This window comes from Rhinolophus hipposideros (genome assembly GCF_964194185.1).
Source record: "Rhinolophus hipposideros genome assembly, chromosome: 19".
NCBI classification, from domain to species: domain Eukaryota; kingdom Metazoa; phylum Chordata; class Mammalia; order Chiroptera; family Rhinolophidae; genus Rhinolophus; species Rhinolophus hipposideros.
The window spans coordinates 8,352,565-8,379,185 of NC_138065.1; the positions used below are offsets into that span (position 1 = coordinate 8,352,565).

Sequence of the window (26,621 nt, forward strand, 5' to 3'; positions counted from 1 at the left end):
GAGGAATCTGCAGTTAATCATTGGAAAGAAATCAGAGTTGGCCAAGATGGAGAAGTGTTCTAGAGATCTCCCCAGATACAGAAATCTGTGAACATTCTGTTGTGCTGAAGATAAAAACACATGCAGAAGATGAGTTCCTGGAACAACACTATCTTTTCAGGAGAACAAAGGCCCACAATACTGTGCAATAAAGCGTCTGCCCCAGACAAATGAGCCTCCCTGGGTACACAGCAAACATTCAGAGATCTTCTCGGGTTAGCATTTAGCCCATCTGCAGCCTTATTATTTCAACCCCGTTTCCTGGAAGGTGAAGGGAGGCAGGCAGTGATGATTTCACACTAAATATAAAACCTATCTTGACACTAGACCACAAAGACTAAAATAGGTGAGGCAACAGGTGAGGCCTTCCTCCAGTCATGTACGATTACCAACAAAATTGCAATGTAGTTACTAGTTCTAAGAAACAGCTAGGTACCGTGCCAAGCCTCACCTCAGTCACTGAGGAGGTTGTGGAATAAAAGAGAAGGGACAGAGGAGAGAATGCTTCGTTTTCACCAGGGAAACGTTTAGGGCCTTTAAGGGTACCTCTGCCGTTTCTGGTGCTGTGACGAGAATCGGGTTAAGAGGCGCCCCCCACCCGGCGGCCCCCGCCTCACCTTCTCACTGAGGTTCGTGCCCGGGACCTCTCCCTCTTGCTTCTTCTTAGTGGGGATCTCCTTGGCCAGGAGGCTATAGGTGGTGATCACAATGTCATATGTAGAGAGGCTGTGTAGACAGAACACAGAGCAAATGGGAAACACTCCCTCTGTGACTCTGACAGAGGAGGCAGAGTGGATCCCTTGATCAAAATGACCGGCTGGGAGGACAAAATTCATTAACCTATGTCCTTAATCCACACACACGATTTGGGATGGTAAACTTCACTCATTTGGCTGCCTTCTCTCCTAACTCTGATCCTTTCTAGTCTGCTCACCACAGCCAGAACAGCCTGCTTCTTCCCATCCAATGCGTCAGAAAGGAAATCCGCTGGGGTCATGTTAACCTTGATACGATGTGGCCAGAACAGAACTGACATTTAGAAATGGATTTGACACAGATGACGCTGAAGTCCCAGGAAGTAGGAAACTCGCAAAGCACGGTTCGCCTTTTCATCAATGATGCTTTCTCCTCTAGGTTCTGTAATGGACTTGTAAAAACCCAGTAGTCTAGCTCTGACATTTTGGTATAATCATGCTGGAAATTTTCAGTTTACTTTGCCTACACTCTTTACATGTAAAGATTCTCAATGAAAGGCACAAATTTTTTCCCAACAAAGCTTAATATTGTGCACTTGAGAGAACTTCAAATAAATACCTTTGATAAAAATGAGATGCCTAATTCATAGAGACAGCGACGTCTACATGTGGCCTTTATATCACAGAACGGGCATAACTGAGAATGACTCCAGTCAACTAGTGCATTCTGCACACCACACCCGGTACGATCAAAGGGCACATCAAGTGAGACGCGAATTACTTCTAATAAAAATCTAGAAAGAAGGCATGCTCCTCAAAGAACTCTACGCCGGAGAATCACGAGGCCGTGGTGCTGCCCGGCTGCCTCAGTCTGCTGAAGTGACGCTCAATCATGAGAGCTGCTGTGCCGTAAGTCACCTACTCTGTTCTTCAGGAGATAAAATACCCAGCACCAGAGGTTGGGGAGAAAGATGACTCAGAAGCAGAAACAACTCTGTTCTTAACTAATCAGCAAGTATTCAATCCAGACCATCCTATGGCAGTTAGGAACAAAAAACAATTCCTTTAAAACCAAGACAAACACGAGGACTAAAATTACCACCTGGGGAAACATTTTCTTTCATCCTTCCTGATCATCCCTCTTCAGGAATTCAGTTAGGCCTAATCCTAAACTCTTGATTCTAAAACTTCTTCGATTGTTCACAAATGAAAACCACAGTCATGAAAAGATAATCAGCCCATATCAACTAATCATGAGTATTACATCAAAACGCTCTGTTAACACTGAGCTGGTTCCATTCACAGTAACAGAAAAAGAATGGGAATTTGGATTCAGAAATTCAGCGATCATGAAATAACTGTGACATATCCTCTTTCACCAGGGGCATGCTGCTGCCATCTGGGTGACAACTCAGGCCTCCCAGACCTCCTCACACAGCAGCTTTTGGGGACAGTGACAAGGATATAGCAAAAGCATTCCATTTTCTCTTGAGAGGTGTCTCCTGTACAGCTGAGGGCTGTTTAGTGATGAGAGAGCCTTTGGTCATCTTATTAATATAATATAATATAACATAATGTAATATATATAAGTCCTGATTAAATGAAAACCCAGGGAAAGCAGGTACAGTCCTGTGGCCTCTGGGGACCTGAGGACCCCTATTGACGGCAGTGTTTCTACACTTACACTTTTGCACGCTGATCTCGGTTGGACCCATGATAGAGATAGACTGTTAGTTTGTTGCTGCTCACACGTTTCTCCACCTCCTTTTTCCAATGATGGATCAGGGAAGCAGGACAGATGATAAGTGTTCCATTGGAAGTAAACTCAGTGGAGTCTTTGGAGGAAGAAAAAAAAAATCAACACCTATTTATACTCGTTAAATAGACTTTAACTTCCTAAAGACAGTAACTTTCTCTTACTGACTTATTTCTCCAATGTTTTTAACAAATGCTGCTCTAATTTCTACGTAGCTTATAGAACAGGAAACGGAAGAGATGGTCTTTTAACTCAAAACACTTAAGTACTTCTTGATTTTCCCCTATAAAAGCGTCAGATGGGCTAAAGAGGGAGAGGAAAGTAGGTAGTACATGACCTAAGTCTTAAAAAAAAAAAAAAAAAAAATGCACTTTCACAGTGGCAAGAAAGTAGAGGCTGGATCATTTCCCAACTCGTCCTAAGCTGACACATCACAGGGAAGCATTATTTTTTCCCGAAAAATGTAACAATTACATCCACATTAAAATGTAAGTATAAAAACCCCTAGGAAAACATTCTGGAACAAGTTAGTGATGGAGTATTTGTACCACTGCCCCCTCATCAGTGTGAGTCTGTGTGTGTGTGTGTGTGTGTGTGTGTGTGTGTGTGTACCAGGATCCAGCAGCAGTGGTCATCAGAGGCCCTGACAGCACACAGTCACAGATTATTTTAACTCTGGTCAACTGAGAAATATACCTGTGTACATGGCAACGTACATGTGGTGTTAACCTTTAGGTACTTACACAATTATTATATTTTAAAAACAGAGGGTGAAAGAAGATAGACATTGTCTAGAATCTGGAAACTTCTGGAATTTCAAAAACATGGAAAACAGTTTCTGCTATGGTGGCTAAAATCTGAATTTGGAACAGATCTTCCTTAAAAAAACAATATATTAACTAATTTGGATCTAGCCTGCAGGGTTACCTTCAATATTAACAAAAATAATCAATATTATGTTTAAGTCTTCCAGAGCCTTAGTTTTTTCCATAAAAATTTTCTAATCACAGGTCAAGCTAAGTCTATATTAAATGGAAAAAATGGTCACTTATAATTAGCATATTCAGCATCAGAAATGACACTACAGGAAAGTAGTCTAATAACAGCTTTCCAATAGATTAATTAAATATGACCCAAAATGTCCTTTCGTAGCTTAAAAGTTTCCACTCTCTGCTGGCTCGAATGCTTTAGGAAACAGCAGGTTATGAAGGCACATGAATACCATCTTTGGAAAGCCAAGTCAAGGCCATGTTTTTGTCCTTTTCTTTGTTTTTCTCTTGATTTTTCTGGGCCAGGATAAGTGCAATCATTGTCAGGGTTTTTCCTAATCCCATGTCATCCGCTGGAAAATAAAAACAAAAACAGGAGAGTTAATTACTTAGGGCAAAGAGTCAACTCAGCTTCAAGAGAGGAACCCTCTGGCAGATAGGCACCCCATGCTCTCTTTGCTGTGGGTGCCATTCAGGGCACAATGCTTTGCAGGCTCTAATGAAGTCTTCACTTTTCTTATTTAAATGAACCTTAGCTTTTGCTATTTATTTTGAGATCTACATCAAAGACATTAATTGTGACTTTTGTAAAACTTGAAACTTACTATCTAGACCTATTCTAGTCTCCATGTTGCACTGTTACTTATCTAATGCATTTACTGATTTTCTATCTCAGTTTGAAGACGTGGCCTAGTCTTTTTGTTACCCCTCCCCCCACAAAAGCAAAACGATGCAGTAGAAACATCCTACTACCTACTTGACTAGTGCTTCCCACATTTCTGGAGTTAACTAAAAACACCCCACCATTCCCTTAACTTGCTCATCAGAGAGGGGCATAAATGAACATTTCTTGGGTACTCTCATCGTACCAGTCACTGAACTTACCAATTTACTACTTATACCCTATAAAACATCATCCTCATTTTAACAGTTAATCCTTCTGACATAAGCAGAGGTAAAATGTCACAGCATGGGTTCTGGTCCAAATTCTGGCTCTGCCCCTGTGCAGAAGTTAACACAGCAGGCCTGCCTACTACTATCCACTGAAGGACCTGCTTACAAGGTCGGTGCTTGGCTGATGTCCGGAGTTAAGGAGGCTTCCCTCCACTCCCGGAACTGCTAAGAGTGGCTCACGGTGCCTCACCTATTTGTACAACATGCGTCATGCGAACACCTTCTAGAAGTGAGGAATTTAAGTATATAACATGCTGGAGCTGCCTATGTGACCAGCCCCGGATAAAAACCTTGGTTACCGAACCTCTCTCTAACAAGCTGCCCTGGTTAGCTGCCGAATGTTAGCAAGTCAGCAACATTTTTACGTGTGTTGTCGTATCTCTCTGCTGGGAGAAGCACACCCTGTGTGACTCCACTGGGAAGGCCTCTGGAAGCTTGAGCCTGGCTTCCCCTGGACTATGCCCCATGTGCCTTTTCCATTGACTGACTGTGATTTGCATCAACTCAAAATAACTGTATTATTAGTTTTTAATTTTGTGTTAAGTTATAGCCATGAATGACTTCATGCTGTGAGTCCTCCTAGCAAATCATCAAACCTGGAGGTGGTCTTAAGGATCCCCAACACAGCCACTTACTAGCCATAGTGGACATTTGTCATGTTTTCTAGAAGTTGAGCACCTGAGAAAATTTCAGTTTGATGAGTGCCCAAAGCAGAGCCTGAAACACTTGCTATGGCACCGGCCGCATGCCCTGGCTCCACAGACCACATGTACTTATACAAGACTTCGACTCAGATGTAAGCAACTTGAGAAAAGAGGCTCCCTGAGAACCCCTTCCTACAGGCAGAAGGGTCTGACTTTGCGGTGGCACTGCTTTCCTCTAGTGCCTGAAGGAGCAAAGCAGCCATAACACATTCCAGACATTCAGTTTATTACTTGGCGTTGGCCACTGCTCCTACAAGTCTGGCCTCCAGCCGGGCTCTCCACATCTCCCAGACTCTGTGGGCCACTGCAGAATAAACTCTGTCTCTGCTTAATTAGCCAGTCAGCTTCTACTACTTGCAATCAAGCCCTGACTGGTCCTACAGCTGCGTACTCGTGAGCACGTTGCTTAACCATTCCATACCTGAATTTCCCTATCTGGCAAAGGGGGCAACAACCCCACAGAGTTGTGGACAGGACTGAATGAAATAATGCCACAATGCATTTGCTGGCTCTCACCACAATACCACTTACCTAGAATTCCTCCTTGTGGCTTCTGACTTTCTCGCCAGTGTAACCAGGCTAATGCCTGCTTCTGGTGCCGTAGCAAAGGGACCTGACAAAAGTAATGAGCAAAAGTTAAGCAAAAATTCCTAATGAGAGAGAGGCTCTCCTGGATCCCGGCTACATGGACTCCACACTCGACTCATTTATTTTCTGTACGCGACCCTCCCAGTGTTCTCGTTGTCATCCAAGCTGCCTGTTTCACCTGGAAGTCCGTGGCTCCATCCTCTCTCCTAGGATAAACCACACGTCCTGGCCTGCCCCGGGCGGTGGTGACAAATGCCTACTGTCCAGCATGTCCGTCAAGATCCCCTTGTCTCACCCTCAAGTGACAGTCCTGGCTTGTCTGCTTAATCAGCCAAAGTCAGTTTCCACTGCTTGCAGCCAAGACCTCTAACTGGTCACCCTACTTTCACCAGCCATTCTGCTGGCTTTCCCTTGTTATCTCTTAAATGTCACTCTCCTCTCGGTAGCCAGGGTCCCAGTCTGTAGTACTAGCCATCATTTTCAATAGCCCTTTAACTGGCACCCTTCTCCCAGTCTTTTCTTACTCCGGTTTATCTTATACATACTCGGTGACAAAAATATCCTTCATAAAACAACCCTGCTCAAAATTCTACAGTGATTCCATAGTGTCTCTTGAGCTGGTCCAATCTACGTTCGTTCCTTCACCAATGCCAGGCTACGGCAAGGGAGTCCTCCTGCTCAGGAAGGTCACCTGCGGCTCCCAGCTCAGGTACCGATGTCACCCTGTCCTTCCAATCTCTGTATCTTCCCGCTAACCACCATTCCCTCTGACTGGAGGGTTTGGGTTCTGTCCCCTCTGCTATCTTTAGGCCTATAGCTGTAAGGCAGCAAGTAGGCAGGCAACAAATAATTATTAATCTAGAGTGACTTTTCCTTTATTTTGAATCCCTTTTGTACTTTGTACACAGTCTACAGTACATCACAAGGCACATTCTACCTGTGTCTTCAGGTCGCTTTCTAATTGTTTTACGTATGTTGTATATGCACTTTTACCGCACCTACTTCATTAAGAGCAGCAATTCCTTTGTATCATGTGCCACCTACTGAAGGTCACTAATTGGAACTGCTACTGCTCCAGACATATACACTTGACCCTTGAACCATGGGAGGAGGGCGGTTAGGAGCACCAACACCTGCGCAGTCAAAAATGCACATGTAACTAACTAGTCGTCGGCCGTCCATAAGACAGATTCCGAAACATGGGTCAAAAATACAGCTGACCCTGCACAATGTGGATCTGAACTGAGTGGACCCACTTATATGCACATTTTAAGTGGACTCATGAGTTCAAACCCATGCTGTTCAAGGTCAGCTGTGTAACTTTATGACTGTTAGAAAAAATGTGGTGTTTTTTTCCCTCACTGCTAAACAGAAAAGGACAAAATACAGCAAGGGAAGCTACTAAAGCATTATCTATAGGAATGACACATCAGAATGGCGCTCTGCCCAGCAATCTCACAGCGGTCGCCCTCTTCAGGGGCGCTGGGACACTGTTTTGGACACTCTGTACCATGACTCCTCCCTGGCTCACCTTCAACCCAGCTGGATCCTCTGCCACAGCTGTTTCAGCAGGACATGACTCTAGTGATCGATGCAGCTCATCAATGGCTTCGCTTGTGATTTTCCACACGGCGTAAAGGCGATCGTGGTTCGTAGGGCCTGCAAACAGATAGCAGTTACCTAAAGGTGTCACACGTACTGTCCTGGCTATAGCTGCAAAAAGGCATTTCATTATTTGCTGATTGATGGCTCTGTATAGACTAAAAAGTCCTTTTTTTAAAATTAATTTGTAATTATAGTTGACATATCATACTAGACTAAAATTTCTTGCCTCCTGCTTCTCCTAGCCTCACAGGCTCCTCTATCCTCATTCTGTCTGCTTTTTTTAATCACTTAAAAAAATGTTATCATAAAGGACAAAATAATAGAAAGTCAAATGAAAAAAATTAGATACCCTATCATATTTTTGGTAAGTTTTTCTTTTCTAGCTTTGAAGAGGTGGCAGAGAAAAGGTCCCTGAGGCTGGATGCAAAGAAGTCAGCAATAGAAAAGGTCGAGCTGGGTGAAGTTCAGGCAGAGCGGGACAGACTGCCCCTGGAGAGCACGGCACCCGATGACTGCACTGCCCCGGGAAACACTTCAGTGCTGGGAGCCCACTCATGCTACAGGAAGAACCTCTACTCAAGTTAGTTAACAAATGCAGGCATTTGGTTGCAATTTTAGGGATGAAGTAGCCAAATAACAGGTTTCTAGACCAAAATCGTGTTTCTCCAAAAATAAGACCTAGCCGGACCATCAGCTCTAATGCGTCTTTTGGAGCAAAAATTAATATAAGACCCAGTATTAGTTCAATATAATATAAGACTGGGTAATACAATATAATATAATATAATATAATATAATATAATATAATATAATATAATATAATATAATATAATATGATATAATACCGGGTATAAATTTTTGCTCCAAAAGACGCATTAGAGCTGATGGCCCGGCTAGGTCTTATTCTTGGGGAAACACAGTACACATTAACCATTAAAATGTTTTTAACAGAAAAAATATTTTAATGGAATTCTTTCCAACACCTAGCACATACTTGCTGACCTTAACCATCTAACATAATTTCCCTCCAGGTGACTCAGTCACCATTACAATTACAAAATGAGACTGTAACATAGCAACACTCTTCAACCAGCCCTGCGCACCCATCCCCATGACGCTACTGTACCAGGTGCACCTTCTGTCCCCGTGGAGACTGACCTTAGCTCCATCTGGCCCCGAGTCTAGTTCTTACCCCCTTGCTAACTGCTGCTCTTCAGCTTTCTCCCCTGCCTTTCTTTCTCCGTTTGCTTTCTTCTCCTTTTCTCTTTCTCTATCTCCAGCAGTTCTCAACTGGGTGAAAACCAGCTTTAGTTGCGCTAGTCACTGCCGGCCAACCTGAGCTCTCATCTCATGTCAGCACACCGACCCATCGTATTACACATCTGAGGCTCGACCTGGGATCTTCATTCTGCAGTTACTTCTGAATTCATCACTTTCTAGAAAGTTCAGGATGGAAACACTCAGCTACATAGGGTATTACTGCTCTTGGTGGACCTATCAGCCGTTGGTCTTCACTCATGGCATTCCTTTGCTCTGCATTCACACACACACACACACACACACACACACACACACACACACTCTCACTCACTCACTCACACACGATACAAATGTAACTGCTGGTCTACCTACCTTACCTCATCATGTGAGTTCAAGTTTCATCCGCATTTTCTAGATGACGCCTACACACCAGCCACTGGGCAATGATCAAGGGCAACGAACAAGGCAGACACAGTCCTGCCCTCACGGAGATTTACAGAACACCGTGCAAAGCTCGGCTAAACATCGCAATCTTCCTTATATAGGCAACTCAGAAGTCAGGGATGGCTCTTCCCTTCACACGAGCACAAAGACATCTACAGGGAGCACTGACCTCACAGGTGTAGCTGCTCACCACAGGGCCAGGTCCTTGGGTCTTACCTCCAGAGCACTGCCTGGACTGTTCAGCAGCTTCCTGACAGGCAGCTGTTAGTCCTCGGGAGCCCAGAGGCTGGGGATCCTGGCCCTGCAGGGGTTTGGGCGGCACCGAGTGGGGAGGGTTACTGGTAGTTTTGGTGGAGTTACTCTGTTGCGGTACTTGACTGCTATTCTTCTCATTAATACCTGCTGAACAACCAAGGGGAGAACATTTTAAAGTTCAGAAGAGTGAAGGAATTTTATGTGTGAGGTGAGGGCCAGACAGAATGGGATGACCACCATTCCAATCAGCTGGGGAAGGCTTCCTGGAGAGCGCAGGATTTAAACAGTTGCACAAAACAATGGGAAAGAGAGTTGAGTCCACAGGAAATAAGAGAAAGTTTTTATAAGTCACAGGTGTAATCTGAAAGAAAGCTCAGAAGCAGATAATAAAATGGAAAGGTGAATGAATCAACGTATTCTTTATCAAGACGGCGTCTCAAACGTCTCTTGTAAAATTCATGCAAACCCCAAGTTCTGGGGCATAAAAGTCACTTTACCTTGCTCTGGGGAGAGGGCGAGAGCACTGAGCGCTTCCTCCAACTCCTGAATTTGCTTGAACAACTTCTGACCCTTGTCTGGAAGCACCTGGATGTTCACCGATGCCAGGGTGCTCTGAAAAACAGGTGCGATAAGATGGATCTCTCCGCTCGAGTTGTGAGCAAGACAGCTTCAGATTAGAATACCTAAAATGCTAGAACTCTGAAATTATGGTCTTTGAACTACTATGTGTGTGAAAACCAATACTTTTTTTTTAGCTGAGCTGACCTATCAATCCTGAAAATATAAACACAGGCAAAGGCAGAAACTAGGCATCCACCTATAAAACCTTTCTCACACTAACATCTCCGTGTCGTCTGTGGAGTCCCATATCCACCAAGAGCAGGCAAGCAATGCTCTGACCTGAAAAAAAGACAGAAGTCAGCAGTTACCTTCTTTTGTTTCAGTTGTGTTGTGAGGTACACACGTTGGGCGGCTGGGTCTGAACGTTCTACCTCCTTGGAAGCCCCTGAGGCAGGAGACATTTTCCTTTGTGCACTGTGACTAGGGAATTCAAGGCTGTCCTCCTGTGAGTCCAGAGTCCTATCAAAGAGCAGGGGGCTTTCTGGCTGACAGGAAACAAAAGCATCGTCATCTTCCTCACTGTCACCACTGCTTGTGTCAGCTCCTTGCCTGTCCCCCAGGGAACGCCCGGCGGCTGGCGGTACAGACTGAGTGGCCCATCCTTTTGGCACAGGCACACCACGGGTCTCCGATGGCACCTGGAAATGCCCCTGGAGCCGCTTCTGGGTGGTCTGCATGCTTAGGTTGTCCTTTGCCTTTGTTTCTCCAGCCTCCCAGCTCTTGGGGGGCTCCTTGTGGAGGTGTTCCCCTTTCCAGGGCTTGCTTATCGGGTTCTGACTATGAACAATTTGAGGCAAAGGCTTGGTTTCCTTTACCCTCAGAGGTTCTGATTCTTTGGACACATAGTAACTCCTGCCATTTGATTTCTCCTGAAGAGACACAGGTTTTGTCAGCTCATTCCCATGGCACTGGTTGGATTTAATCTCAAAAAGGTTTCTTTTGTGTGTCCCTTCAGTCTCCTTTGCTTCACATTGAAGCTCTGTTTTCTTCTCTCGCACTGCAGATTGTTTTTTCTTTACCACCAGGCCAGATGAGACATCTTTCTCCTTCCAGCAGTTAGATTCAGGCTTCTTTTCCTTCGTTTGATCCAAGAGTGGATTCCCCTTTTCCCTTTGCTTATCAGCCATCTTTTCCTCATCACCACCTTGGATGAACTGATTCCAGAGAGATGGTTCTTGATTCTTGTCAAGTACCTTGAACGGGTTTCTCTGACTGGAAGGATCATGAAATGGCTCCAATGCATGCTGATACTTACTGGTTACAGACTGTTCTTTGGAATTAGGATCCTAAAAGAAAAAGAAAACAATCAATATAAACATTAATGCAACCCTCATATCTAGAATGCCTTTTTCAGAGGAAACAGAAACGGAGTAAAAGCAGTCCAATGTTTCTGAACATGTCCGGGACTGTTTCTGTCTCTAGAAACAACTGTGCTAAACTCAAGATGTATTACTTTCTTTACAGTGCTTTCGATCCTTGGTTCCTTCTCTATCCATGATCACCACTTTTCAGGCCTCAATGAAACGCAGTGACCAAATCAAAGTGCGTGTACAATAGCAACAGCCACAATAACGTAGTTTTCATGAGAAACTATTCTCTCAAGATGAACTTTTCCCCAAACTTAAACAAGCTGCTCTGAATTTGGCTTTAGGAAGGTTTCACTGCAGGAGTCTAGAATCCTAAGTTTGGTAGAATCTATCCCTCTACCAAAACAAGGCTCGTCACCTCCTTAGGTCCTAGTTCCTCACATACTGGGTATCCGTAGGGTCTCTCCTCGTTCTCACGTTCCAGGAGCTTATGAATTGTATTCAGCTTATACTAATATCAAGGAGAGATCAGTCTATAAAAGGATGCTGAAGCTAGTCAAGTGAATCTAAATTTCCCTAGGTAGGAGAATATTGACTATAATTAAGACCTTGAAACGTATTTAAGTCAGTGAAATAGGAAGCAAATATAATATAACGAGCCCAACAGGTTCTATCAACTGCCTTTCAGAGACAGTATGATAGATATCAACCAGCTTATAGTGGACTTCAAGGTCTTTGCCGATGACGCCACAGATTGAACAGTCTTTACACAGCAGGTTTAAAACTAGGTGAACAATTCCTACCTGCCATGGGATAGTTCCACAACACTGCTTCCCCTCAGCCTTACTTCTACTGCATCGGAAGAACAATCTAACGAAGTATAAAACAAATAATCAAGGCCGTGAAAATCCATTAAAACAAGAGATAAACTTGCTTTGTTTAAATCCAAGAAAACGTTTTACAACTATTTGATATTAGTTTTCAAAGGTCACTTGAAACCAATTACTCTCGTATATGTACCTTTAAAAATTCTCTACTCGCACTGGGTATTTATAAGGGCTGAGAAGTAGAAGACTAGAGATGTCATGGTAACCAGAAGGGAAGCACTGGTTTATTCTTTTTCCTCTGTAAAGAATGACTGAAATGAAGACACTGATAAGCAGTGGCTGCAAAAATCAGAAAAAGAGCCATAACGAGACATTCTGTGTCCCTGAATCTGGTCAAAACCCTAGATCCAATTACCAACTTACAGGAAATACAAACAGAGGAATACAAAACACTAGCCCATGGGGATGTAATCTGCAAAATCCTGACAGTGGGAAATGATATATGACAAATAACTTGATTCCTTTAACAGATAAATCACAAGGGAGAAAAAAAGATGAAGCAAATTTAGAGACTTAAAAGAAATATGTATCAATTGCAATTTGTAGACTTTATTTGGATCTTGATTTAAACAAATAAAAAACTACCAAAAATAAGCTATTCACAGCACTCATGAATCTACTGGAAATTTATAATCCAACTGGTTTTATTTTTTTATTTTTATTTAATTTTTTATTATTTTTTTTTTAAATTAAAGTTTATTGGGGTGACAACTGTCAGTATCCAACTGGTTTTAAAAAACAGAAAAGAGTTCGTATCTTTTAGAGCTACATACTAAAATATTTATAAGAGAAATTATGTTTTCTAGGATCTGTTTCACAATATGGCAGGAGTGGGGGCATGGAGTGAGTCGGTAGGGTATACACAAGTATGAAATAAGATTAGCGATGAGCTGGTAATTATTGAAGTTCACGTGCCACATTAGTCTATCTTGTCTACTGTATATATTTGCAATCTTCCATTAAAAAAAAAAAAAAAGACTGAATACAGACTTACATATCCCAACACAAGTCAGGCCCTACCCACCCAAACACAGCTTACACTCCAGCAATGCAGACGTGGCTACACGGCCCCATTCCCAAATTAAGCCATGCATTCACCAGCCTACCAGACTTTGGTGGGTACCTCCCTCCATCCAGAGGATGCCCTCTTTATCTCTTTGCCTACCGTCCTCCCCATCACCAGCTGTTAACACATCCCTCAATGTCTAGTTCAAGCCCTGTCTCCTTTGCAAGGTTTCCCCACATTCCCTTCCCTGTTCAGCCACTGCACTGCTTCTGTATTTGTGTTGTATTTAGTTGCATTACATTCGTACCTGTCTGTCTGCCTGACTGCCTGATTTTCAAAAACTGGAAGGCAATAGTCGTATATGATCTCTTTATTCCCAACTATGCCTCAACTTTTATACATAATAGTTAAGTATCGGTGAATTAAATAGAATCATTTGATTTTTTCCTTACCTAAAATAACACCTCAAAATTTTTTCAAAAGAGCTTTTGAAATACACATTTTATTTAATGTTTAAATAGGTAATATACTCAATCAAACACTATAAAGTGGCAGTGATAAGTATCCCCTCAGAATGCTTTCTCTCCTTATTTTAAATATGTATATATTTGACAACTGCACAATTTCCCACTACATGAATGTTCCATTATTTATTTAACCAGACCCTTCTTGATGGACAGTTTGGTTGTTTCTAACCTTTTACCATTAAAAGCAATGTCACAACGAATACCTTATACACGTCATTTCACATGTGTTTTAATATACCTGTAGGGTAACTCCTTATTTCTCATATTATGTATTAGTGCCTTCTCTGTTTTTCTTGATCTTTTAGCTTCTGAATTTTATTCATTAGTTCTCTTTTTGCTGTTTTCTAACTCACTAAGTTTAATTTTTACCTACATTAATTTCTTTTCTGTTTCTTTCAGTTTAATTTCTTGTTCTTTTCCTAACTTCTTAAATGAGTCCCGTGGTATACAACAGGAATGCTAATAGTCTGAGTCCTAACTGGAAATGAATCCTGAGCAGGTCCCGATACGTCAAGGCCATTACTTCCCCTGGACACATAGGCAAAGCTAACAAGCCCCAAATGGACAAGTACTCCATAAAAGTCAAGCCCCTCTCATACAAATTCACAATTTTCCCATTCAAGCTCACAATTTTAAAAAAATTTACTGGTCTCTTTCATTTTTCTCACTGCAGTAGGCTATTATAGTGAACTTAGGTTAATAAAATTTCTGAAATGCTTTGAATGCATAAAAATCCAAAGTACTGGCTACTATGACGGAGAACTACTAACCAAAATAAATCAAGAACAAATTGCTGATGCTACTTAAAGTGTACCAAGTACTTGAAATTTACTGCAAGAACATTTCATAAATACCATCTATTTTAAGGCCCAAGCCATGTATACTTCAGAAGGGCAAGGTTTGGAGAAAGAAGGAAGAAAACAATGCACACCGAGTATCTATTAATACTACATGCGAATAATAAGCACAGCGCTTAAAATGCTTCTACTTACATTTTTATTAAAATCAATGTGAATGGGCTTTTGTTTTCAGGATAAAAAGCTTGTTATGTTTATTAAATTGTAAATTAACAAAAAAGCAATTGAACTATATTCTCATAGAGAAAGCAAATACTGATTCTACTAAGAAGAATGTAATTTCTGCAGTGTAGTACTTATTTGTCAGGACATAGGCTATAAAGAGTAATAAAACCGGCTACAGGAAGCCAGACGTGAGCAATTCTATCTTCTTCACCAAAAGGCAAATCCTCCCCTCTAACTAAAGGCTGACTGTTCCGCCCAGCATCACACTGTCAAGTGCGTTTACTTCGGCCAGGCTGCGACTCCCTCAGGTTCCGCAAGCGTCCTCTGTGGGGTCACATCCCAGCCCAACTACATAAGTATCTCTGAAAATGAAGACACTTTATTTGACTAGCCCCTGTGGCATTTTCCTTTTCTGTAAAATGGTTTAAAAAACCAAACAAAACAGAAAAGCACCTACCTCACATGGCCACTGTGAAGCTCAAATGTATTATTAACACACGTAAAATGAAAGAATCAGACCAAGGCCTGACCCATAGTAAGGACTCAATAAATAACAGCAATCAGTAGTCCACTCCTGCTGACCACCTCTTCTGCTCGTGGCCCAGAACACGTCCTTGTCCTTTTCTCTACCCAAATTTTAAAGGTCATTCCACGCCAAGTTCAAGTCTGAATTCCCGCACTTCCTCAGTAACCTTCATCAGCCTTAATAATCCCTTCCTGTAGGTCTTAGTCACGAAGCATCTGGCATTTGAACACATCCGATTTAGCATTCTAACGTGCAGACAGGACCGCTCACAACCTCCTGAGGTCCAATTCTTATTATCCCAGTTTTATCGCAGGGCCCTTACGAATATGGGTTCACTTCTTTGCATGTCCCAGCAGCGGAAAAACATAAAGCTGGATTTCTACCTCATTCTTTTGCCCTAAGATTCAAGATGGAACAAAAATATAAATGTAAAGAATGAAACTTTAAATGTCCTAGGGGATAAAACAGCAACAGATGAATATTTTTGTAATTCTAAAGTGAAGGCTTTACTAAGCATGACATAAAACCTGACAGCTGAGATAAAGAATCAGTAATTTCAACGACATAAATGTTTTAAACGTCCATGTCGCAAAAATACTATACGCGTAAACTCGAAGACAAAAAGCAAACTGGGCAAAGTAATTGCTCTACATATTACCAAGGGCTAACACCCCTCACACACAGGATGACGTCCACTGTACAGCACGGGGCACGCTCGCTGCTCTGCAGCATTTAAGAGGGGTTTTTACTGAGGGGGGTTTTCAGGGGTTGGTGGGGCCCGTGGTCCTTCGGGCTCATGCCCAAATGCCTCTCTGTCCTCAGCCTAGATAATCATCATTGGGCTAGATACTCTGCATGCCACCTTTACCCAAGAACTAACCACACAAGGGTTCTAGACATACAAAGATTCAAGTGTTACTCAAAAGGCAATATCTTGAACATTCCACTATAACCAGTTCCTTAAAGAACTAAAACTTGTTTTACCTATTTATAGGCAAAAGAGTTGTTGCATCAATTTTGACCCCATATCCTTGAGATGAAAAGGTAAAAAGGCAGGGTGTGGGGTGAGAGGGAAGAAGAGAAGAACTTGAATTCAGGAGTTTGATGACAACGTATGACACTTGTAAACCGAGGTGTGCCACTTTTACTTAATAAATCATTCACGTAAAGGCAAGAGTGCTTTCCTCTGATTCAGAGTGACTATCATAGCTCTCTAATTGCCCAGACACAGAGGGCCATGCCATCAAACGCTGGTGAGTGGTACCATCTGGTGTTTAATTTAGAGAACTGCACACAAATGCAGCTACACTCCAAGGTATAAAAAAAGTGGACATCTTTGTGACGTCCTCACCTTGGCTCACACCTCCACTTCATACTCCATGGCACCTGTGTCCTAGCTAGGCTAAGCTTTAACTATAACGGCGTTAATTTGAGAATGAGAAGTACTTCAAGTTCTTGAAAAGAAAACCCAGTTTGGGGGAAGAAAAGACTATTCCCTGAGGTCATTTTCCAGAGTCCAGTTCTCGCTAACTGGCTTACTGTCTCAAAAGAAAGTCATCATCCATGCATTCATCTATTTCTGCTTATACAGAAATATATATATATATTTCTGTGTATATATATATATATATATATATATATATATATATATATATATATAAATTTCCAGCCTATACAATCTGATTTTTGCTGCTGTCCTCTGTTTTTAATTTACATGTTATTGAACTCTATTTTGTTTGTCCTAAAACAATCTTTTTAAAGCTCTAATACTTCCTAGTAATAGTGGTGGGCTGAAAGAACTCCATTCAGCATACCTTTTCTTCCCATTTTAAAACAAGGATCACTTCTCAGCTTCATCTACCTCGTCAGAATAATGTTAAGTTCTCAAAATTCTATCTTTAACCTAAACCTTCCTTCAGAGCTGCACTCATGTTTTCTAGCTGCTTTCACATATACGTAACATATGATTAGTTCAAAGCTCTGTGTTAGCCACACATCTTAATCCTCTACTGTTACTTTTCCTTCCTTGTCTTGTCCCAAACCCCAGCTTAGCAACCAACCATTCACTGAGCACTGACCCTGAGCCAAACGCCAGACTAAGTGCATCACATACCTGACCTCACTGCATCTTCACAAGCCAGGAAGTCAGGACTCGTCCTGATGAGAAAAGGGGGAAGGAACATGCTCTACCAGGAAATGCACCTTTTCCACTCTTTCAGCAACTTTTCCTCAGTGGAAGAGCACCCATCTCCACTGCCATTGCCTCAGTCCAAGGCCACCTTTCTCTTAGGAAAGTGGGCGTATCTGGAATCCGTCGAACCTAGGTTTGAATCCTAGCAACGCCACTTATAACCAGGGGTGCTCAGAGTCCTTTCCTAACCTCTCTAAATGCTTCCTTATCTGTCTGTCAAGCAGGCATACTGAAACCTATCACAGCAGATTCTGTGATCATCAGAGATACTGAACATGCCATGAAACAGGCATTCGATAGTAGCTACGATTTCAGTGGTCCTCTTGCCTCCACTGTCTTCACTTTCCAATCTACCCTCCATCATTCTTTTTTTTTAATGCGAATTAGATTAAAAAACTTTTCAGTGGTTTCCTACCATCTGGGAGAGTGTTTCTGTATGGTAGAGGGCCACCAGTAGCATGCAAGTGGTTTTAGATGGGAGGAGGACATCCTGATTTCATGACCTAGAGGCTAGCCCGCCCCACTGTACCAGCAGAAAACAATCAATAAGTCAACTTTTTACAAATTCCATTTACAACAGTATCAAAAAAATTAACACCAAGGACTAAACTTAACAAAAAGGGTACAGAACTCCATAATGAAAATTATTCAACAATGCTATGAGAAAAATTTAATCATAATTTTATGACTAAATGATTATACCATACTCATGGATCAGAAGCTCAATATTAATGTCAGTTCTCCCCAAAATGATCTATACAGATTCAATGTAATCTCAATGGGGCTTTCTGAGGAAATTTTAAAAGTCGATTCTACATTTAATATGGAGATGCAAAGGACATAGAACAGCCAACATTGGAAAACGCACAGTCTTATCTGATAGTATTAAGGATAGGCAAACGAATCAATGGAACAGATTAGCAAGTCCAGAAACACACAGTGGTCAATTGATTTTTTTTTTTTTTACAAAGGTGCCAAGAATTTCCATGGAGAAAGAAAAAAACAATCCTGAAACAACTGTATAACAGTCATTCTACATTACACGGAAAAACGAACTTCTCCTCCTATCTCATAAGATACCCCAAACCAATCTGAGGTAGATCACAGACTAAACAAAAAAAGCCGTAAGAAAAACTATAACACTTCGAGAAGAAACCACCGGAGAAATTTGTGATCTTAGATAAGCAAAGATTTCTCAGAGAGAAGACAAAAAGCAGAAACCAATAAAAAAAATTATAAATTGGAGCTTATGAAAATGTAAAGCTTCTGCTTTTCAAAAGACAGTTAACAAAATGAAAACTACGGACAGGAGAAAACATTCATAATACATATATCTGCCAGAGGACTTGTATAGAGAATATATAAAGAACTCTTCCATCTCAAAAATAAAAACACAACACAATTTTTAAAATATGCAAAAATCCCCAAAAGTTACACTGCATGATTCCATTCATGCACTATTTTTGAAACGACAAATTTTTTGAAAGGGAGATCAGCACGTGGTTATATCAGGGCAACAGGAGGGAGAGATCCTGCGGTGATGGAACGGTTCACTATTTTATGAGGTGGTGAATACACAAAACTCTACACGTGATAAAACTGCATAGAACTAAATGTACGTACACACACACACACACACACACACACACACTAGTAAAATTATCTTTACAAATAAGATCGGTGGACTGTACTAATATCAATATTCTAGCTGTGACATTATACTAAATTTTGCAGAATGTCACCATTAGGTAAAATCCACAGGAGCTCTCTCTACACTAGTCCTTATAACACCCATGGGAATCTACAATTATCTCAATTTCAATTAAAAAATTTCAATTATAAAAATTTCAATTAAAAAAAAATGGGCAAAAGATTTAAACAGATACTTCGCCAAAGAAGATGGCAAATGAGCACATGAAACAAATTGCAGTTATCCATAAAACAGAATTCAACTCTGCAAGGAAGAATGAATTGCTGATAACACACAGCCACTTGGATGAGTTTCAGCTATTGGTACATGAAGGAAGCCAGACACAGAAGCATACACACAGTATGAATGAAAACAGTGGTTGCCACTATGGGGGGGATTCACTAGAAGCGGTGGGTCCAATGACCCTTACTGAGGTCATAGAAATATTCTGTTTTCACTGGGTTCCTGGTTATTAAGGATGGACATATACGTCTCTCAAAACTCAACCCGTTGAATACTTCAGATCTGTGCATCTTATTGCATGTAAAGCTCAATTAAGAAAAACAGTAGTACAGACAGTACCCAGCTATGTAAAAATTGTGAAGATGGTACTTGAATGCCTCTATCTTGGAGGGAAAAAAAAAAACCAATGTGGAATATATAAATTCCGAACTGCACAGGATATCGTATGAAGACCATCCATCCCATCTGACTCCTGCCTTCCTGGCCAGACTTAGCTTCTGAAGTCTCTACTCAAATATATGCTGAACTGTCACCAAACCAAATGCTTGTAATTCCCTGTTACTTCATGCCTCTACCCAAAGCAGGGTATTAATCAGTTAAATATGACCCTTTTCTTGTCCCTAGTGAATTCGCACTTAGCTTTCAATACTCGGGACAAATATCATCTGCCAGCTATATACTTTCCTGCCCTTCTGAGTTCCCATAAAAAGAAAGGGAAACTAACATGTACTGAGTACTTAACGTATAGCAGACATTTTTATACATTACCACGTTCTACTACAGAATAAGAAAGTTGACAAGTTAGTGCAAGTTAATGACTCTTGGTGGGCTGGTGTTATTGGCTACTAGAGAGCTGGAGAGAAACTAAGGTAGAGCAGTTTATCCTGACATTAATCAGCGGTCAGGCTTGCTCAGCAGTGAAGGAGTAGCAGCTCAGAAGATACTCAATTCATATAGAAGTTCAGTTTGTTTTTTAATAATGATTTTTAAGAATTGTCAATCCTAGGAAAACACACCTGGCTCTAACTCTTCCAGGCAAAGACAAAAAAAAAAAGCAGATACACGTGGATGTTCCTTTTGGACACTTACCTATATTCTTTCGTGCCCTGGAGTGGAAGTAAACCCTGAAGCTCTACCACAAAGTCCGCATGCAATAAACAATGAGAAACAGGAATGCTGGAGGGAAAAAAATTGAAATTTTGTTTTAAGAGGCAAAGATCAAAAGACAACATCCTAAAATTAAATCCAAACTCTGGGATTTAAAGTCTATGTATGACCTCCACTGGGTTTGTAAATGCCACATTTTATGTCAATGTGCATTCCTCTGGGGAAAGGGTCCACAGCTTTCATTTTTTTCCCCACTCCCCCCAAAAAAGCATGACAGTAAATATTATCTTTTTCCTGATGACTCAGAAGTTTAAAACTACATTATGTTATGCAACCTCTGCATTTTGGTACCTCCGGAATGACTAAGGCTAGCCGGGAATTTTCCTTTATTAACGTGTTTGCTGTCCATATTACTCATATGCCTATTTTAGTAGAGCACGCTACTACTTTATTCATGTTTAGCGTAAGTTTTTTAACTCCTCTCTTCCAACTTCTTACGATGAGAGAATTTATATTTGACATTTGAGAGTAAACAGATTTGAGTGAAGATAAAAAATAACTCTCGGATGACTTGTGGCACATTTTTATTTTGCTTATATTCCGGTTACCAGACATATTCCAAACAGATGCAAGTTTATCAAATTACTGTCTTCAAGTTAAATATTACTGTACTGGTTTGTAGGGCAGTACATTTGTATAAATGGATGTAAAAGTGAGTCTTACGCTACCATTCGTGCTTAATTCCTGAGTCTGAACATGCTTTCACGTTTCATGAAACTTGAGTTAGGTACAAAACCTAAGACGCTCAGTATAAAAATCGGAAATAAATAGTAAACTTGAACATAATATTGTTGACCGCTTATTTTTGGTCGGTCTCTTCTATCTTTAGATTTGACACTGTTTTACTCAAAAAAATCATGTTGTACCGTATTCAAGTGGATCCCAGTGATTTCTTTCAAATAAAAAAAAACACACAACTTAGAAGTATAAGAAGACATGTTCTCTGCAAACTTCTTTTTTAAATCTTAAAGCCTTTTGCTTAATTTCAAAGCCCCACAGACACACATCCTCTACATCACCTAGAGAAACAGAAGAAGTTAATAATAGACATGTTGGAAAAAAATACTTTATTTTCCAGCGTGGCTATCTCCTGCCTGCCTTACAGGAGAGATGGAGAAAAGTGATTTTTCTCTGCCAATTTCAGTAGGGAGCAGAAAAAAGAAATGTGTCACGACAGTGACCGTTTCCAAGTTCACGACGCGCCGGGACAGCTGGTCCTAGGACAACAGTAACACTTTATGGAAAAGCATCAAATATTCCCCTTTTCAAACAGATGCTTCCTACTCCTGGGTCCCAGCTTCCCCTTGCGGGGCACTCGAGTGCTGCATCGGATCCCTGATTTCCTTGCGGCCTTAATCCCTAAAAGGAACTTGCGTCTTTGGAGTCCCCCCATCCCCCTGGGAGTTCAGAGAAGCCTGTTTTGAAAAGGCGGGCGACTACCCGGACCACCCGAGCGTTTTAACCTCAGCTATTTAAAAGCCAGCTCAGCCTAAAGCTAGTCCCCCACGGGAACCGGCAATTCTCCCCGACGCCTGTGCTGGCCTCACTTAAACGGGGTGGGGGTGGGATGCCACTGTCTGGGCAGAAGTCGTCACGTCCCGACGAGTAAAAAAAAACCAAGAGCTGGAAAGGACCAGATGATCCAGACGTGGCCGCGCCTCCGTGAATACAGGTCTCGGCGGCCCAGAGAGGGTGAGTCACCGGCCTGGGGACACACAGCACCGCCTCGCACCCGTCCTAGGCCCCGCGACGCCGAGCAGCCGAGGGCCGGCGGCTCCTCCCGGGAGGCCCCGCGCGGTCGCAGGGAACTGTCCCCAGCTCGACACCTACTCAGTGGCCCGCACGAAGTGGCAGGTGTCCGCCCGGCAGACGTAGAAACTCTTTCCTTTACTCGGCCCATCGCGGACGCCGGTCTTCAGAAAGCAGCAAGTCCCTGCGGAGACAAGGTCGACAACCATTACGCCGCGTTAGAGTCACAGAGCTCGGGGCGAACCCTAGGACCCCGACCCCTCACCGTGTTCCGGGCACCGCACTAATTCCATCGCGCTCCTTCTCGCCGCTCGCCCCAAGCGCCGCCTCAAAGCCTGCTTCCGCCTGTTGGCCCGGCCTCTTCACTCAGGAACCAATCAGCAGCCGCCTCCTGTAGTTCTTAACTCCCACAATTCCCCGCCGTGCCCGTAACCCCACCCTGTAGCTATTATCAGCCAATCATACCGAAACGTTCGCTCGCCTCCAGCCAATCACAGCTGGGCGCGCGCCGAACTCAAATGCGAGGCTAGGAGGCTTGGCGGCCCCGGCCCTTGGCGGCGGGGCGTGGCTGAGGCTGCAGGCGGTTTAGAAGCGGGCGGGCGGGACTTCCCGGGCGGAGGAAGCTTGTCTTAGCTGGTCCTGGGAGACCAAGGGGCGAAAGTGCGACCCGTGGAAGGGTGGAGGGCTAGGGGGACGATTCCGGGGTCCATTCGAGACTTAGAGGTGGCCCTAGAGGAAGCACGTGTTGCAAACTGCAGAGGGGAGCTCTGCAAAGAGAGCCCCTTGTCCCGGTGGCCCAGAGCGCCTTAAGCTTCCTACAGGGCTTCCACGTGCACGTCTCTCTGCACTCGGCAACCCGCTGAGATGGGCAGCATTTGATGGAGGACCCCGAGAATCACCCGAGGTCACAGAATTTGGAGGGGGCGATCTATGGACAGGAGCCCAGGGGACCGCGCAGCTGTCCCCTGTGTGCACCGAATGTCCTCCGGGCACTTGTAGTTATAAGTGTCCTGACTTATAAGTGTCCAAGGGGAAACAACAGGGCAGAAAGAGAATACATTTGCTAAAGAGGAATTGTACACTTTGTCCCTGGTGCCAAACTTTTCCTACTAGTATGTTCCGGTAACAGTAAAAATCAAGGATGCCATGCAATAAAAGACTGTCCGACTTTGCTCCTAATATGTTCTGCTGGTGTTAAAAAAATCAAGGTGAAAGGAACAGGACTGTCTTTGAAATCCTCCAATTTGTTTAACAAAAGGAAGGACTAGAAATCAGCCTTACTGCAGTGGAGATGGCGTCATATTGCAGCTAGTGAGGCCCGTGTGTGCAGACACCTGGGGTGTGGCATGTGCTAGTGTGCTTGATGGGGACGGGGGACAGAAAACGTACTGTCTAGGGGACATCTGGGCTGCACGGTCAATGTCAAGGGGACGGGGGACAGAAAACGTAATGTCTAGGGGACATCTGGGCTGCACGGTCAATGTCAAGGGGACGGGGGACAGAAAACGTAATGTCTAGGGGACATCTGGGCTGCACGGTCAATGTCAATGTCATGGGGGTCTGGAAGCGGGGAGACAAACCTGAGACAATCATTTATTAATTAAACAAGTACATCGTAAAGAGCATTTTGTGTGCCCCATGGGGACTGACGAGGTACTTGAGAAATGTAAACCTTTTCTGTACACACAGTTTATCACAACTCTTCTAAACACGAGGAGCTTACTCAACATCTGGAGGAGACTGCACTAGCACGTTGAACACGACAACAACAATATAAAACAATATTTCAATGGCAATATGAGTGGAATTAGTGGTAAATTCTGTAGGGCTAGATTAAGATGTGTCTGAAACCAAAGGACTTAGTTTATACGTAACTACCCCTTTGGAACACCTATAGATAAACTTGGAGATAAGACAGAAGCAAAAACCAGAGAGGCATTTTCATTATTCCCAGATTGTAATTCATGCATTGAAAGATTTTTAGGTACATATTTAAAATAGATGTGGTAGTGGAGGAAATTGACCCTGCAACTGGATTTGCTGTTAGAGGGCTATGATAATTTAATTATTTCTTCAATAATATATTTTGTAAACAAGACAAAATCAGGGCCTCTTTATCCCATGCAGAAAAAAACTTCCTCTGCAAGTATCCCAGCCAATATCTCAGGTCGAACCTCGTGAAAGTATGCACAGCCAAATCACAAAAAGGGGGACTATTTCTTCCATAAATTTGGGACACGCTATATCAAAATGTTGAGGCTCTGGACAGCTTATCCTACCCAACCATATTTATATGAGTGAAAACAAATTTGTCACTGGGTGAAAGGTGACCAACCTATCCGTATAAACTATAATGAATTATACAACATACACAATATACACATACATTGTGTGTATTAACTTTTATTCTTTTTTTTTTTTCTTTTCTTTTTTTCTTTTTTTATTTATTTATTAGTTTCAGGTGTACAAGACAAGGTAATACTTAGACGTTCATCATTTATATCCCTCACACTGTGAACCCCCCTCCCCCCATCCACTATCCCTCCGACCTCACACTGAACCATCACATTATATATATAAAATTATAGTTGGCATTCATTAATGTTTAGCTTCTGGTGTACAATGCCATGATCAGGTATCCACAGTATCCCTGAGGTGGTCTCCCAAATAGGACACATGTCCATCGGATACCCAACAAAATCTTTACAACATTATTGAATACCTTCCCCAAATTAATTTTCAAAAAAACCCTGAGGCCATCTTGTAGTTACCAGCTGCTTCCAAATCCCTTCACCTTTCCCCTTATCCCCAACCCCCCCCCCACACCCATCTAACAACTCTCGGTTTTTCCTTTGTGTCCCCAAAACTGTTTCTGATTAGTTTATTCACATAGTCTTTTCTTTAGATTCCATATATAAGTGAGATCATATGGTACTTGTCTTTCTCTTTCTGACTTATTTCACTTAACATGATGTTCTCTAGATCCATCCATGTTGCTGCAAATGATAAGATTTCTTTCTTCTTTATGGCTGCGTAATACTCCATTGTATAAATGTACCACCTTCTTAATCTAGTCATCTACCGATGGGCATTTCGGTTGTTTCCATATCTTGGCTATTGTGTAAAGTGCTGCAATAAACATAGGAGTGCATACAGATTTTTGAATTGGAGTTTTGGATTTCTCCGGGTAGATGCCTAGGAGTGGAATTACTGGATCATAGGGTAGTTCCATTTTCAGATTCCTGAGATACCTCCATACTGTTTTCCATAGTGGCTGCACTAATCTGCAATCCCACCAACAGTGCACTAGCGTTCCCTTTTCTCCACATCCACGCCAGCATTTGTTGTTTGTTGATTTATTGATGATAGCCATTTTGACTGGAGTGAGGTGGTATCTCATTGTGGTTTTTATTTGCATTTCTCTGATGGTTAGTGAGGTTGAGCATTTCTTCATATGTCTTCTTGCCTTCTGTATGTCCTTTTTAGAAAAATGTCTCCTCAAGTCCTCTGCCCATTTTTTAATTGGGTTGTTTGTTTTTTTGGAGTTGAGTTGAGTAAGTTTTTTATAGATTTGTGATATTAATCCCTTATCAGATATATCATTGGCAAATATCTTTTCCCATACAGTAGGATCCCTTTTTGTTTTATTGATGGTTTCCTTTGCTGTGAAAAAACTTTTTAGTTTGATGTAATCCCACATGTTTATTTTTTCTCTTACTTCCCTCGCGCGAGGGGATATGTCAGTGAAAATCTTACTCCGGGTAATGTCCATGAAGTTTCTTCCTATATTTTCTTCTAGATATTTTATGGTTTCAGATCTTACATTTAAGTCTTTAAGCCATTTTGAATTTGTTTTTGTATATGGTGTAAGGAGGTGGTCCAGCTTCATTTTCTTGCATGTGTCTGTCCAGGTTTCCCAACACCACTTATTGAACAGACTGTCTTTTAACTTTTATTCTTAATTTATATGTTTATATCCTTAATCAGCCTGCAAATCCGTGGAGAGTCCTTTGCAGAATGTACTTTATGGAGTTCTATTTTGAGTCGAGTTGAGAGCTTGACTTGGTTTTTCTTTAAAGCTTGATTTATTCAAAATGAATGCCTAAGCTAGGTCCTAGAAGCTACATGCTTTAAATCCACAGGCTAATGATCCAATAGATTCTTTCCATGTCGAGCTGGTCAAACGCAAAGTATGTGATGAAATTGTTCTAAAACTGAATTGTGGTAATGAATGCACAACTGTATAAATTTACCAAGACTCAGAACTTTACACTTTAAATAGACGAAATCCATGGTATCTACATTATCCCTCAATCAAGCTGTTAAAAACAAACCAAATAAAAACCAACGTCAAAACATCTGCATGGAAAAATAAGAGCTAAGATTAATCATCTAA

The 26,621-nt window shown here is 42.0% G+C and overlaps 1 protein-coding gene across 2 annotated transcripts in view; it reads right to left on the reverse strand.

The window, feature by feature from the left end:
• The window catches only part of TTF2 (transcription termination factor 2), a 36,404-nt gene extending 13,817 nt beyond the window's left edge, over positions 1-22,587 (reverse strand). The window contains exons 1-12 of one of the 2 annotated variants that reach the window (XM_081025663.1): positions 22,491-22,587; positions 22,307-22,409; positions 20,399-20,485; positions 12,021-12,087; positions 10,219-11,196; positions 9,787-9,901; positions 9,251-9,433; positions 7,257-7,384; positions 5,669-5,750; positions 3,713-3,832; positions 2,419-2,569; positions 657-765 (exon numbers count right to left, since the gene is read on the reverse strand). In XM_081025663.1, coding sequence (XP_080881789.1) covers positions 657-765; positions 2,419-2,569; positions 3,713-3,832; positions 5,669-5,750; positions 7,257-7,384; positions 9,251-9,433; positions 9,787-9,901; positions 10,219-11,196; positions 12,021-12,087; positions 20,399-20,485; positions 22,307-22,409; positions 22,491-22,518 — 2,151 coding nt within the window. In that variant the 5' untranslated portion in view covers positions 22,519-22,587. Of the gene's footprint in view, positions 1-656; positions 766-2,418; positions 2,570-3,712; positions 3,833-5,668; positions 5,751-7,256; positions 7,385-9,250; positions 9,437-9,786; positions 9,902-10,218; positions 11,197-12,020; positions 12,088-20,398; positions 20,486-22,306; positions 22,410-22,490 lie in introns of both variants that reach the window. The other variant, XM_081025662.1, reaches the window with a different exon arrangement.
• Positions 22,588-26,621: the final 4,034 nt, after the last annotated feature.